Source organism: Eurytemora carolleeae, unplaced genomic scaffold (assembly GCF_000591075.1).
Source record: "Eurytemora carolleeae unplaced genomic scaffold, Eaff_2.0 scaffold654, whole genome shotgun sequence".
Lineage (NCBI taxonomy): Eukaryota > Metazoa > Arthropoda > Copepoda > Calanoida > Temoridae > Eurytemora > Eurytemora carolleeae.
In genome coordinates this window covers 2099-17155 of record NW_019396565.1, presented here as the reverse complement: position 1 = coordinate 17155, position 15057 = coordinate 2099, and the positions used below count along the sequence as shown (strand labels likewise).

General features: G+C 34.0%; 1 protein-coding gene across 1 annotated transcript in view; it reads left to right on the top strand.

The window, feature by feature from the left end:
* Window positions 1-1603: 1603 nt before the first annotated feature.
* The window catches only part of LOC111705580 (FMRFamide receptor), a gene marked incomplete at its 3' end in the record, with an annotated part of 15492 nt that continues 2038 nt past the window's right edge, over window positions 1604-15057 (top strand). Inside the window, exons 1-11 of the mRNA XM_023478171.1 lie at window positions 1604-1678; window positions 2784-2869; window positions 5756-5850; window positions 8060-8128; window positions 8533-8621; window positions 8835-8931; window positions 9370-9517; window positions 10348-10412; window positions 10626-10676; window positions 11050-11154; window positions 12558-12618. Coding sequence (XP_023333939.1) covers window positions 1642-1678; window positions 2784-2869; window positions 5756-5850; window positions 8060-8128; window positions 8533-8621; window positions 8835-8931; window positions 9370-9517; window positions 10348-10412; window positions 10626-10676; window positions 11050-11154; window positions 12558-12618 — 903 coding nt within the window. The remainder of the gene's footprint in view (window positions 1679-2783; window positions 2870-5755; window positions 5851-8059; window positions 8129-8532; window positions 8622-8834; window positions 8932-9369; window positions 9518-10347; window positions 10413-10625; window positions 10677-11049; window positions 11155-12557; window positions 12619-15057) is intronic.

Below are 15057 nucleotides of genomic sequence, written 5' to 3'. Positions count from 1 at the left end.
AAAGAAATATAGCAGTAAACAACGAAATACGCAAAAACCAATATTTTCTTCAGAATTTGCGCGAAACAGCTTTTTCGTATCAATGCGAAATTATATCAAAATTTCGTGTAATTTTTACTCAAAACATCAACAAAATCTTTACGTAATTGCGCAATTGCAAGGTTTTTGTGCAAAAAATTTGATTGGAAGATTCCGAAGGCCAAGGCGAAATTATTAATAATTATATAGATTAATTCACACACATAGATATACATATATGTAATTGTTTAGATATTTCGAATATCTAGTGCTACAATTTCTAGGTTTTAAAGTTCTTTAATTTGCCATAAAAATGGGCTTTTTAGGTGTGATATGTTTTACTAGAAATGAAGCTTTAATATATCTTATATAATCAGAAAAAATCCAAATTCTAGAGTGATGTAAATATGAATGTTTTAGGTTAAAATGTCTTATATGTTGTTACTCTGAAACTTTTCCCAAAAACTGTCTTAGTAAAGACAATAGCAACGCAAAGCTTAAGCAATGCGGAGAGCTAAAAAACTCTGAATTTACGCTAATGTTCCCAGGGTATGTTTCTAGAGATTTGATTTGCAATACTGTAACATTCCTTTTTACAACACTCCCAAAGATGGACAATTTCCGACTGTAGACTCTATACGAAAAAACTATATTAAATGACTTACTTTTATCTGTCAGAATATATTTCACAAAGGTAGAGAATAGAGTGACAATGTACAAAGTTTACAAAGCTTTTATACCAAAAAAATCACAAGGGGTTGCACTTGCGCACAAATATATAAAGGATAACATACTATAGATAATGAAATTCCTTGACATACATTATTTCATTGGATACATAAACGATTTTACATCAAATATTGGTCTGTTATTGGTCGATACAAAAAGTTTCATGATTCTATTGGATGTTTTAGAATAAACTAGTAAAGGATTGGTCTGGCGCGCATGCAGCCTAGTTTACTAAGTTGAACTTTAGATAGAAAGTAGGTTACAAAGATATAGACGTCTGGGTCTGGGAGTATGTTGAAATGCATGATAAAAACCAAACTGTATTTTCCGTTGCCATGCCAAGACAGTAATTTAAACATCTAGATATCAGGATGTAAAAGTTTGAAGGTGTTTAACCATTTTTTAAAGAAACATACATTTTAGTTTATCTATGTGTGACAAAAAATGTCACACTAGTTTTACAAAATAAAAAAATATGCAAAACTAGTTATGTTTGTTACCTATCTCCGTCGGCTGGACGAAACTGTCATAAATTTGCGTGCAAGAGTTATTTATTCATTCATTTCTGAAATTGTTCCTTGCAATTGCTTTAACAAAATAATTTGAAATAATTGAAATAGCTAGTAAACAACGAAATACGCAAAAAACAAGATTTTCTTCAGACTTTGCGCAAAATAGATTTTTCGTATCAATGCAAAATTATATAAAAATTTCGTGCAATTTTTACTCAAAACATAAGACAATCTTTACGTAATTGTGCAATTGCAAGGTTTTTGTGCAAAAAAATTGATTGGAAGGTTCCAAAGGCCAAGGCGAAATTATTAATAATTATAAAGATTAATTCACACACATAGATTAAATATAATTAAATATAATTTTTGTGTTTTAGAAGACATGGACTTAACACAAATTACCTATACAAATGTGACAGGTACTGTAAGAAGAAGCTTTAAAGCTTTACACTAGCAAGCCTGACAGTAATTTATTTCATATATGATGTAGTAATTTAATATTTTTATACTTAAATGTATGTTTTCAATGTAAATCAAAGGTAAACATTTTTTTCATTTTTATGAGTAACCTGGGATCGAATCTGCGAATTAATGAATTAATGTAAAACTATATTTTACTTACAGCTAGATTTATCTTTACATGAACTGCAAAACTTTCAAAAAGCAAGTTTTAAATTAAATATTAACTTACCTTGCAATCCGTTACCTGACCCTAATTACCAATCATACCACTTTTTAATATTGATTTAAAATGAAACCCCACGAAAAAAATTGTAGATAAGATTAAGGTCTATAAGGAAAGAGTTTGAGATATTATAATTATATGGACAATTTGTCAATTGATAAGAAAAGAATATTTATGTAACCTATTTATGAATAAGTGTAATAAGAAGATTTTTGCGTTTTCACTGATATGTAGTCTATTTATATATACTTTGCTTGTCTATCAGTCTGAACCGATCAAGTTCAGAATTTTTGAGCCAACTCACTTGACCCCAGGGAAGGTTTTATGGCCAGTTGAAACTCGAAGTAGAAAAATGTTGCCCAAAAAAAATGTCAAAATGTATAATTTTTAAAAATGCACCTACAGCGGTAGGCAATTATATCAATACATAAAAGACTGCTTTCAACTTTGAATTTTAGTTGAGTTGTTAAACAGCATGGATTGGATACACATAAAGTTAGAAGTTAAGAGAAGATTTCAATTAAAAAAGTTTCTCTTTAATTACTTGTAAACTTGTAATTCGTTTTCATTGTATTGATATAATTTGTCTACCATTGAAATCAAAGACACTTTTAAATCGATTTAAACTTGTAACTTTAAGAGTTCAAAGCTAAAATTGTTAATGGGAAAAAGGGTGCAAAGCTCACCTATGCATATTTCAAAACATGTTAGGCCTAATTTCTCCCCCCTATACCCCCTGCTTTTTGTTTCTTTTTTCTTCACTTTTCTCTGCAATTCTCCACTTTTTTCCGATTTTCTCCTCATTTACATTTCCTTCTAACACAAATTTTCCATTATAGAAGTATTCTCTGCGGACAGTATAGAAGAAACAATGGAGGAAGATTTAGAAGAGTGTCGAGTAATTCCTAGCCTCAAAACTATTCAGGTTTATCATAACTTAAAACTATGATAGGGTCAAACGACCTAAGGTAAAATGTCATAGAGTCAAACGACATAGGGTAAAAGGACCTAGGGTTAAATAACAAATGGTCAAAAACGCAACAATGCAAAGGGCAAAATGACATAGCACCAAAAAGTGCGACAAACAGGCAAAATTTCATTTAGACTACTTTATGGTTAATTTAAACTATTTTTTTGTTCATTTGCACTATCAGCCACAGCGCTCGGCACCCTAGCCTGTCCTAACCGCAGCGCATAGGCCCAGAAATTGTCTTAACCTAACCTAACCCTGAAATAATACATAAAATATTTTTTTTTTTTTAACCCTTTGTCGTTTTACTCTTTGTCAACTTTTTGATTGTTTGTTGTTTGACCCTAGGTGGTTTCACCCTATGCCGTTTAACCCATAGTCGTTTGACCTGTGGTTGTTTGACATGTGGTCGTTTGACCCTTAGTTGTTTGACCCTATGTCAGTAAACCCAAACTTTGGATTGTTTAAAGTCCGTAATTTTAGACTCCGTTCATAATTTTAGACTCATTTAGTCATTAAGGATTCTACCTATTTGAAAACCCTTTCTTTATGACCCGTACAGTCGCATTGCACTATAGTAAACATCATCAAATTATTGAGATATCTGAGGAAAACTAAGAAAAAAACATAGTTTTCCTTAGATATGTCAATATTTGATGATAGAAGGCTCTAAATTTTACATGGAACAATTTGTATTGAGTAAAAACGCATTTTTAATGGCAACAATCAATTAAAAAAATTTTTAGGGAAAAATTTGGATTTTCTTTTTGAAAAAAAATTGAATATAAGATAAATTATAAAGATATTGAGATGTATTAGACCAGCTCAAATGAAACTTTTGTGTATCTAGCTAAAAACAAGATTTTTATAATGTTTATTAAGCTACAACAAATGTCATCAATTTGACTAATTAAAACTATATGATCGCCACAGGCTACCTGGAGTGAAATTTGCGATTTTTACCCTGCAAATATCTGAACAAATACAGTAAAAAAGTGGTAGCAGAGCCCTTTTTTAGAATTTTTGGTTTTAAAGTACCCTTTTTAAAGTACTTTTCATAAAAGGTCAGATACATTTTCACATTTTACTCCAAAACCCTGGTAGCAACTTCAAAATCCTGGGAACCCTGGAAAACCCTGGGATCAATTCCAAAACCATATGAGTAGTCCCCCTCCCTCAGTGACCCCTAGTTTGTGAACAACATTTGTTTTGCACTTTCTTATCATCTGAAATTGCACACATGGCTCCCTGTTTTCTGTGCAGCCTCTGCAAAACAAAACTTACAGGTGGTTTGACCTTTTTATTTTAGTATCATCAATTTCTCATGGCTTTTCAGAACGTTTTTAGGATGTTTTAACAAGGATATGTTTTTCGTCCCTATTAAACCTTGAAGCACTTGCCTTCTAATATTCTAACTCCTTCGACCCTTTTAAGTTGTTTATCTCTCTTCCTTCTGCAGTTTAGATCCTAAGAAGTTGGCCTCTGCCAAGGCTGAATTCACAAAGAAAGAGGCGGCAGGTATCATCAGGAGGTATAGTTCTCCTTGGTTGAGTCCACTACACATGGTCAAGAATTCATCAAGCTGCACAAATACTTCATTCAATCACCTCTCCTTTGAAAGTAAACCCGAAGAATTTCTCCTGGCATGCATCCACGGAACAATTCTTCTCAGATCATAATCCACCCTGATCAAGAGACCCAGGTTGGTTCGTCTGTTCCCTTATTTAGAATCTCCCTTTCTGCCGATGATTTTGAGTCTCATGATGATGCAGTCCTCCAGGAGAGAATCTCATCCTCGTGGTCTTTGTTATCATTCTTCAGTAAGAAGCTTTCTGCCCCAGCGCCAAGCTACTCTGCTTTCAACCGTGAGATACTGGCTGCCTACCCCATCATTTTTACTTCAGGTTCCTGCTGGAAGGAAGGCAGTTCACTTTATCTACTTATCATAATCCATTGACACATGCTCTGTTTAGGGTTTCTCTGCCCTTGTGGCTAGACAATAGAGGCAGCACTTTTTCAAATTGGAGTTCACAAGTTCTATCAAACATCCACCTGGATCTCAGAACAGTGTGGCTGATCCTTTATTCCATCCGATTGGGGTTCCTGTGTTTGAAGCTCCTGCTCCATGGAATCTCTCATACAAAGACGAACTCTTTTGAGAGATCTCACTGTTCCTTGAAGAATTCTCTAAGTTCTAGACTGGAAGGTTCAGGCTGGATCCATTATCTTCCACTGGTTCTCTTGGGCTTATGTAATGCTCTGAAGGATTATCAAGCTTGTTTCTTAGCAGAAGCTGTTTATGGAACTCCCTTGATGCTCCCTGGTATGTTTTTAAATGCTCTGGAGTTTATCTCTCTCTCGCATCCATTCAGTCCTGCAACTTTTCCCTGAGAGCTAAAATTCTTGTGTATGTTTGACAGTATTCAGCTACTCCTCCTCTCCATCCTTTGTATAAAGGTCCTTACCTGGTTCTACAGAAAGATGATAAGTTCTTTATTCTGTAGCTAGGAGTCTGTATAAATAAGGTTGCCAAAGAAAGGCTCAAACCAGTGATCTCTTCCGCAGGTTCCTCTGACCAGAGAACATCCTCCTGGAGCTCCTCAGGATCATTTTTCACCCTCTCTGGTTCTACCTTGGGTTATATTCAGTTGTCTGCCTCTTGAAATCATAATTTAATTGAACAAAGAAAATTAAAATAGTTGGAATTATATGCTATAATCACAAAAGAACAAATTTATTGTATGCCCCCAAAGGTAAGATGACATGCTTGACGTCTGACCCTGTTTTTTAAAAGAATGAAAGCCTTGTTTATTTCATTTTCATTTTTTTTTCGTATTCCAGGCCTGGAGGTTCTGGTTGTCTGGAGTATTCACCTTGTGTACAGGACTTCTTGGAATTGCAGGAAACATTGTGAGCCTGGTTATTCTTACAAAAAAGTAACATAATTTTTCTAAACAGAATTATAAATATACATTAATACACTTTATAATATGTTGGTAAGTTCTGATTGACTTAAAGCTATTTTAGGGACTTTAAAAACAACACATCCATGTAAGGGTTTCCATATTTTCTTTAAATCTCTTTCTCGAAATTTTGTTCAGTCATTTTATTATTAATATTATTAAGCCAGGTGTATTTTTGGTGCAAGTGCAACTTTAAAATATGGTTGGTAATTTATTGTCTTCTTTGCAATTCTTCTTGCAGGTATTCCTAGAGGTACAGATATGAGTTGTTTTGCTACGAATACAAGCTCTTTAGGCAGTAGGTTTCTTTCTACCTGCCAAATTATCCAGCTTACTTGTTCCATGTGTCCAAACAGGAGGAGTTAAGTAAAAATGCATCACTAAGTTTACCAGCAATAAATAGAAGTTTGCCAAAGAAATTTCTGTTCTTCTTGAAATATATTTAGAATTTCACCAAAAGTAAAGTTTATTCTGCTAACAACACCTGCTCTGATGGAAAATTTTCTACATTTTGCTGGTTTAAGTCTAATCTTCGTTTTTAATTCTAGGATTTACTGTAGTTTTGAACTTTTTGATGTTTTTTTCAGATCAGTTTTTATAAGTCGTCAGAATAGGGAAGAGTGATAATTTTCTCCCCATTTAGATAAAATCTACAATCATTCTTACTCTGTAAAAATTTAATGTTAAGATTGAAAACCATCAGAAATATGATGGGTCTAAGCAGGTCATGCTGGAAAACCCCCTTTTTAAGGGAAACACGATAGAAGAGAAGATGTCAGAAAATCTCTTCATGAACAACATGATGCTCGATAGTGCCTTAAATTCCGGACAAGAAGGCCTTTTGTACTTTCACATTGATGTAATTATTCACTGCAAGAAGGTTTTGTCAATAGAAGATGTCAGAGAGATCTTGGGAAAGTTTACAAGACATGTGTCGCTCCGTTTCATTCACCTTATTATAGTGGCTGAAATGTGGTGTAAAATCTCATGTGAATACTGTCTGGGGCCTGGGCCTGAAGAGGATTTTAGAATAGACCCGATACCAAGATCAAAATTACTATAATTTAGACACATGCATGAACTCCATGAACACATGAACTATTTTTATTATTGCACTTTTTTACTTTTATACCTTGAAGTAAAACTTTCTGAGGTTCTCTTTATACTTTAAATTTATGTCACTGGGGTATTAATTTTTTAAAACTTCTTTAATATTATTACTTATTGAGATTTATTTTCACACACAAAGATAAACATGGTGTAGACTGTAGATACTATAATAAAAAAAAACTTTTTAGATAAGTCGAAAAAAAAGAATTCTACTTATTCATTTTCTAATTTCTTAAACATTCTTTTTTAAAGTAATCTTGTCAGCTTTTTAAAAAATCAGAACATCTTCAGAAGCATATTCATTGCTATTAAACATGTTGATAATATCCTCTTCAAACATTCCATTAACTAAAAAAAAATCTTTTTAGTTAGATTTAGCTGTTTTATATCACTTACCCATTATTATTTTGTTAGTTTTGACCCAATATGATTCCTTGTTTACATTAAGTTATGATAATTTCTTTGATTTCAATTTGTTGGGACAGAACATAATCATAAAGCCTTTTTTTTGGATGTAGACTTGACTAGTTCCAGATAATGAAAATTTTTGCTTTTAGAGAATCATAATCAATAACGATCTACTTAAAAAAAAAGTTCTAAAAATTTAGAATTAAGTCTGTTGATTAAAAGTTAGTTAATAAAAATTGGATTTTTGTTAAAACCATGCAACAAGTTGCAGGATTTACAAAAAAAGTGTTACTTTATTTTTTAGAGCCCATTTTAAAAATTGAATTGTGGTATCAATTTGGATTTATCTATGAGAATCCAAAATGTGAAACTATATTTTTTAGAACGCACTTTAAAAATTGAATTGCAGTATTAATTTGGATTCATCTAAGAATCCAGAATGCTCATGAAAAGAAACTGCTAGGATTAAAAGATAATTTAGTATTGTAAGAGATGACAAGTTTTTCCTGAATTCCGGAAACCTTCTGTAAATGTGAACATATTACTAACATATACAAACTGTAAGTCTAAATACGGAAGTTTTTTCCAAAAATCGTATACTAGGACAGACCCTAACAATAATGAGATGGATTTTGTTAAAAGGGGAATTGTTAAATTTGTACAGGTTAATGAGAAATGTGTTTACTCTTCTATTGTCTTCCCTGTGTGTGGCAGATCTCATTTTCCTTGTCAGGTATGAAAATTAAACATTGAAAACACGTTTTTATGCATATTTGGTTTATTAAAATGTTAAATGTTAAATGCATCAGTAATTTTCTGAAGATGCAATTTCAAACTCATAAATTTCAGTTTGCAAAAATATAGGAATTAAGAAATTGTAGTATTGAGGCAATTTGATTTTTTTCTTTTTACATATTTGGCTCGTCTGTTTGTTTGTACCCAATAACCATTAAACGTCTGAAACTTTGATGCCCAAATTTTGTCTTCTTATTCCTCACATGATTCCAAGAAAGGTTTATGGTCAGTAAAAATATTTTCTTTTTGAATTCCATTTTTAAATCCTCACATAAATAATGATGGCATAGAAAGTTAGACTTCAAATTTAAATAGATTATTTGTATATGTTTGTGTTTTAAGCAATTTGGTCCTAGCACCTAGCTCACTGGGGTATAAGCCTGCACTGCTTACAAGCCTAGCAGCCTTTTCAGAGGCGGGTTCTCATTTAGGTAAGCGACATACTTAAGCTAACTAAGTGGGTTTCACTTGTTTTATTACAAACTTTTCTAAGTGTCTTCAATTTTTAATAGTAAAAACTTTCCGAAGCCATTAAATTGCAAGATTTAAAAGGAATCTTTATTATAAGGTTTTGATATATTTTATATAATAGCTGTAGATCTGAAGTTATGTAATTGGTGTTATTGAATTTAACCTTAATTTAGGACTGGCTTTGAGCATCTTTTTAACTGTAGCAGTCACTCTAGAGCGTTATCAATCCATCAGTGATCCTCTAAATTATGAGGCCAGAGTAGTATCAAGGTAAATTATTAAATAAAGATATTCTTATTTAGGTTTACCAATTTGTTGTTTCTGCTTGCGTGGTTTACCGAATAGTAATAAAAGTTCCTAAAACCAATAAATGCAAGGGAATCGTCGATGTTTTTATTTATGTAAAATAAATATAAAGAAAGTATTGTGATGTTTATTCATAGAGCAAATGGACTTTCATAAATTTTGTTCACAGAGCGAATAACATGTTTAGTATTAGAGTAAATGATGAATTCAGCAAATGCCCATTGCCCATAGAGAAAATATGGTGGAGGCCAAAGGCCTGATTACTAAAATTGTTTGGGGATATAATTAAGATAGCCCTAGTTGTGTACCTTCGTTCTAATTCAAAAATTTGTGGTATTAATGATATTTTCAAATAGTGGAAAAATTCTAAATCCTATTCAGAAATGCATTTCTATGTATTAGAGGAAGAACAAACTTAGTACTGATCTATCTGATTCCCTCTATCCTACTGAGTATTGTCTTCAATATTCCACGCCTCCTCTCTGTCTCAAGCCTTGGTACTTCTCTCCACACTAACCAGCAGCTCGTCAGAATATATATATTCTACCAGGTATTTTCAGGTAGACTGGGATTCCTGTTGTGTGCAATGTCCCATAAAGTTTTAAAACAGAGAGAGGGGGATTGAATTTTGTAGATCCAGAAAAATAATTAAATTAGTATTTATTTAGGGTTAGGTTAGGTTAAGGCACTTTCTGGGCCGAGCGCTGCGGCTAGGACAGGCTAGGGGGCTGATCGCTGTGGCCAAGGGTTAGGTTAAGTTATGACACTTTCTGGGCCAAGGGCTGTGGCTAGAACAGGCTAGGGGGCCGAGCGCTGCGGCCACATGTCTTACATTTAAGACCCCACCACCTGACTCTCTAGTCTCTACGCAGGCATCCCACAGATATTATTTTTCTGGATCTACAAAATTCAATCCCCCTCTCTCTGTTTTGGAATTTTACGGTGCATTGCACACAACAGGAATCCCACTCTGCCGTATTTTCAATACAAAAACANATAATGGTGTGGGGAGGGGGGTGGGTTAGGTGGGTCTTTGCCTTAAACTCTTATTATCTAATTCTATCTTTAAAACACGATGGCGAAGAACTTTGAATTATGGTATATCATATAATCTAAGTTTGAAATATCAAAGGTTTCCACTATCAAGTTAAAAATAATGGGTTTACAAAATGGGAATTTGTGGCAAAGACTCAATTCCTAAGCACTATCTCAAACTAAAGTTGACCTCAGTTAGAAAGAACAAGAAATGTTGTAATTTTTAAAGGTTCTCATATGAGTTATCAATGCATACTATCACTAGCAACTTTTTCCTTTCTATACAACAATAAAACTCACACAAATGTAAGGAAAAGGCAAGAATTAATTAATCCATAAATTTAGGCGGTTCATCCCTTGTCAACAACAGGCCTAATACCCTTCCTCTTTCTTTCTATTCTTAATTGGAGGTAACATTTAACAACGTTCACTATATTTTGTTTAATGATGTTTCTTATAATGGCATAACTTAATAATATGATAACATAAAGCTAGCCTTTGAATTTAAATTATGGATTTGAATTCAATAACTTTTTAACCTCTTGAAATTATAACTTTAGAATACAAGTAAAAGGATTTAGTTGGCTATGAACCATTGCATGAATTTACTAGGTTCTATTTAGGATTAATAACAAAATCCCCAAGATTAGCCATGTATCTTCAAGCTCAAGAAGGTATTAGAAAATCTTGAACAACTGTATATGTTTGAATAAGTGTAACAGTTAAAAATTTAAATCACTAAAAATACAACTTAAAGATACTTTAGCCGTAAATTTCAAGTTACCCTCCATCGATAGAGGGGCATTTCCGAATCACAAAAGTACCCATAAAAGCTTTGTCTGAACAAGAACATATTAAATAGATATCCATGTTTTTGTTCTTAAAAAATGTTTATTTTCATTGTCGTTTCTCTTCAAAAGTGACTCGCGCATTTCTTTCTTTATGGTGATTACAGTTTCATGGAAACTAGTGTAAATAGGGCATCTCCCTCTTTAAATTTAGGGCCACTTAAACTTATAAAAACTTAAAACAGTTCCTTTAATTTAGAAGAACTAAGGACTTTAATCTCGCCCGCGTTTGCACTATTCTTGTTCTCGTTTTCCTGGTGTTGAACCTTCCTAGACTTACTGTGGGACTTTATGAGGTTTCAAGGTACTATAGCTGTGCACACATTTTTTCAAACTTTTAAACAAAAAAATTATACTATTGAATTGGAATCCCTGATATTTGCATTGCAAATGTGATTTGTAACCAGCTAATTTCATAATTAAAATACAAATATCAATGGTCTTTATATTTAATTTCACTGAAAAAACTGCATAACTCTTCATTCACATGACACAATGGGTATACAATAAATATAGGTGGAACATTTTATTGCATTGGCTCCTCTCGCTCTTATTGGGTCCCGCAGCATGGGCTGGGATCGTTCCTAATCAATAGTGTGTTTCATGCTCGTTAACAATGGCCTTCAGCTGGATCATTCGTTCCTCATGCATTCTTTTCCCCATTCCGTTCTTTGTGTTAATAATCGAGCACGAATATGTTAACAATTAGCTTGTGAACTTTGGTTAATTGTTAAGGGTAATTAATCGTTAATGACGGTCTATGATCTTTTATGATGAAAACTCACGTCAAACTAAAATAATTGCATGTAAAATTGAAATTTTATGTTTTCAGTAATAACTCCTCTTATTGAAGAGTTGTTGAGAACACAAATGTTTTGAATTTCTAAAATGTAACTGGATAAATTGGTCTTTCTATTACTTATGCATAGAACAAAAACTAGAGGATTTACGAAGTCACAAAGTCGGACCAGTTATGTTCAAGTTTCACCCTCTTTTTCTGTCTGTGTAAGGTGGGCTAGAAGGAGTGAAAGGGGGAACTATGCCGGGAAGTAAAAGTCAGTGATAGGGGGTGGTGAACATATTACCGGCCGATGCACATTCGTCATTTAAAGACAGAACAAATATTTTTCGGAACCATGGCATTGCTAATGGGATTTCCCGTTTGTTCTGTGAAAAAATCACCGTTCTCGTTAAAGACCCTCAGCCTTACCCTTAACAGCTTTAAACTTTAGAATGTGATATTCTTAATCCCGATCTGTTAATTAATCTGGAGATTAAATTCATGAGGAGAACAAGCAATATTTAATCTGGAGATTAAGAAAAAGAGTGGATCAAGCATTAATCCTGATATCCACCATTCTAAAGTTTCCAGCTCTGACCTTACCTTACCTTACCTTACCTAACAGCCTTACCCGCTACGCTAGAAATAAAAGGGCCCAACAAGGTCCTGGGAATGTGATACTCCCTTCTTTATTTATTGTATCCCCTTTTGCAAAATTACATAGCCCCTTAAATTGAATTTCTATTTTCGCTATTTCTCATGATGTGTGCAAGAATAAAATCAAAAATGACATTGCCTTTGACGCTTATAAAATTTTAGAATCTTTTTATTAGACTCGATGGTTGCATTTTTATACTGCAATGGAATGCGCATTTTTAGCTCATAATTCGCAATAAAACGATCTAGCTTTTTACTTTTATTATTAGTATTGGGACTATACTGAGATGTTACAGTAATAATCTAAAGTACTATACTCCCACTTGGCAGGTATAGTATGTGATGATAAAAAAATAAACATTCTTTATTCTTTATACATCTAGCACAGTGTTTTTTAAGAAGATGTAAAATCTTAGTCTGGGATATTTAAAAAGTTGAAAATTTAACCGTATGATAATGGAAGGACCCCAGTATAATTTAGGTAAATTATATTGACGTAATAAGCCTAATAAAGTTTAATGTTTTATACAACTTTTTCTTCTGGATGATTGCAAATATCTTTCTAAAACTTTCTTAAATCGGCATATTTTTTTCAAAATTCATCTATTAGAGTTAAAGTTGAAATAAGTATTGATAACTATTGCTTTATATCGAGTATTGCTTTATATCTTTTAATATTCCTAATTAACTACTACCCGAAAAAATTGGAAAGATTCTGCATATAATATTTGCCAAACAAAACAGAATTTGTATTTAGTATTTATATTAAGTACTTCTAGGTTTAATTTTATTCTAGTTATGCATTACTGCCATTCATGTAAAATCTGGTTTAACATTAAACAGCTGATTACTCAATGGTATGAGGGATGGCAACCAAGCCAATTTGTAATCCCCAAATCTTCTTTATAGAAAATTTCTTGTAACAGGGTACTCAGAGTACTGCACTTGCTTCTGGGCGAAACAGGGTGGTACTATGGATACTGTGGGGCTGTGGATTACTGTGGGGTACTGTTGGGTACTGCTGGGTACTGCTGGTACTGGGGGATACTGGGTGGTATTGTAGGGTCATGAGGGGTACTTTAGGGTACATAACTACAAATTACAGGAACCCTGTACCCTGTAGTACTGCGGGGTATGGTGGAGTACTAGGGGGTGCTGCAAGGTACCCCAGAATACTGTGGGGTACTGCAGAGTACTGCAGGGTACTGGGGGTAACTGTTGGGTACGGGGGGTACTGGAACATAATGCAGGGCACTAAAATGTACTGTGGGGTACTGTAAGTACTGGGGGAACTACCCAATCAGTATCCTGCAGTACCCCAGAGCATACTGAGCATCCCCAATGTGCCCTTCAGTACATTGCAGTAATTTGCTGTAACTTTCAGTACCTTGAAGTACCTTGCAGTACCCCGCACTACCCCCCTGTAACCTGCAGTACATCCAGTACTCTGCATTTTGGGGGTGCTGGGCTGGGGTACTGGGGGGTACAAAGGAGTAATAGGGGATACTGGGGCACTGATCGGTACTGGGGGGTAGTTATAGGTATTCCTGAATACTGGGTGGTACTTGGGGAGTACTCACCCTCTATTACCCGTAGTACCCTGCAGTACTCCATAGTTACCTAAAGTACCCAGCAGTACTTTGCAGTACCCCCCTGTACCATGTAATATCCAGCAATATTTGCCGGGTACAGGGTAACTGTGTACCCCGTAGTTGTGTACCCCAAAGTACCCCCCTCCCTGTACCCTGAAGTATCCTGTATCCAGTATCCAGTATGCTGCAGTACCCAACAGTACCCCACAGTACCCCAAGTATCCCTAGCACCACCCAGTACCCCCCTGTTTCCCCCAGAACCCAGCAGTACTTTGAGTACCCTGTTACAAGCACTTTCCATAAAAGCAGATTTGGAGATTTCAGATTGGTGTGGTCATGAATGGCAATAATGCAAAACTAGAATAAAATGATACCTAGAAGTGAGTCTATATAAATACTAAGTAGTTTAATTCACATTAAAAATCCTTTTTGGTTTGGCAAATATTATATGCAGAATCTTTCCTTATTTGTGTCGCGTTACTTTTTGGTCATTGACATAGTCTCTGCGCAACCAAATTTCCGCGGCAACTGCATAAAGTAACGCACCACCGGTTCAAGAATGTTTTAGAAAGAAATTTGCAATCATCCAGAACAAATGTTTTATACAAATATTTAAACATCATTAGGTTTATAGGACGTTTGAGAAAATAGGCTTAGTGCGTCATTATAATTCACCAAAACCATATTGCAGTCAGTGGCGTACATAGGGGGGGGGGCAGTAGTCCTCTTGCCCCCCCCCTGGAAAATACAAAATTAAAAGGAAACAAATTTAAAAAGTAAAACCTGACAATGACAAAGACTTAGGATTTGTCTAAATTCACTGTTAAAACAAACTTTTAAGATACTTTTAACTAAAACTTTTGCAAAAGCAAGACATCGACATAATAGATGCTTATAACATGATGGAAGATGTAATAAAGGTATTCTATTTTCTATTTTTCTATTTTTTCTTACAGTCAATTTATAAAGGAATTGAGTCTTTGGCACAAACTCAAATATGTAAACCTTTGGAATCTGATGTTGTAAACCTTTGATATTTCAAATTCAGAATATTTGATCTAACAGAATTCATAGTTTGAAATATCTAAGGTCTACAACCATAGATAAAGATAGATTGCTCATAAGACGACATTTTTCATCTTGAAAGATATAAATGAGATGTTTTAAAGATATTCCT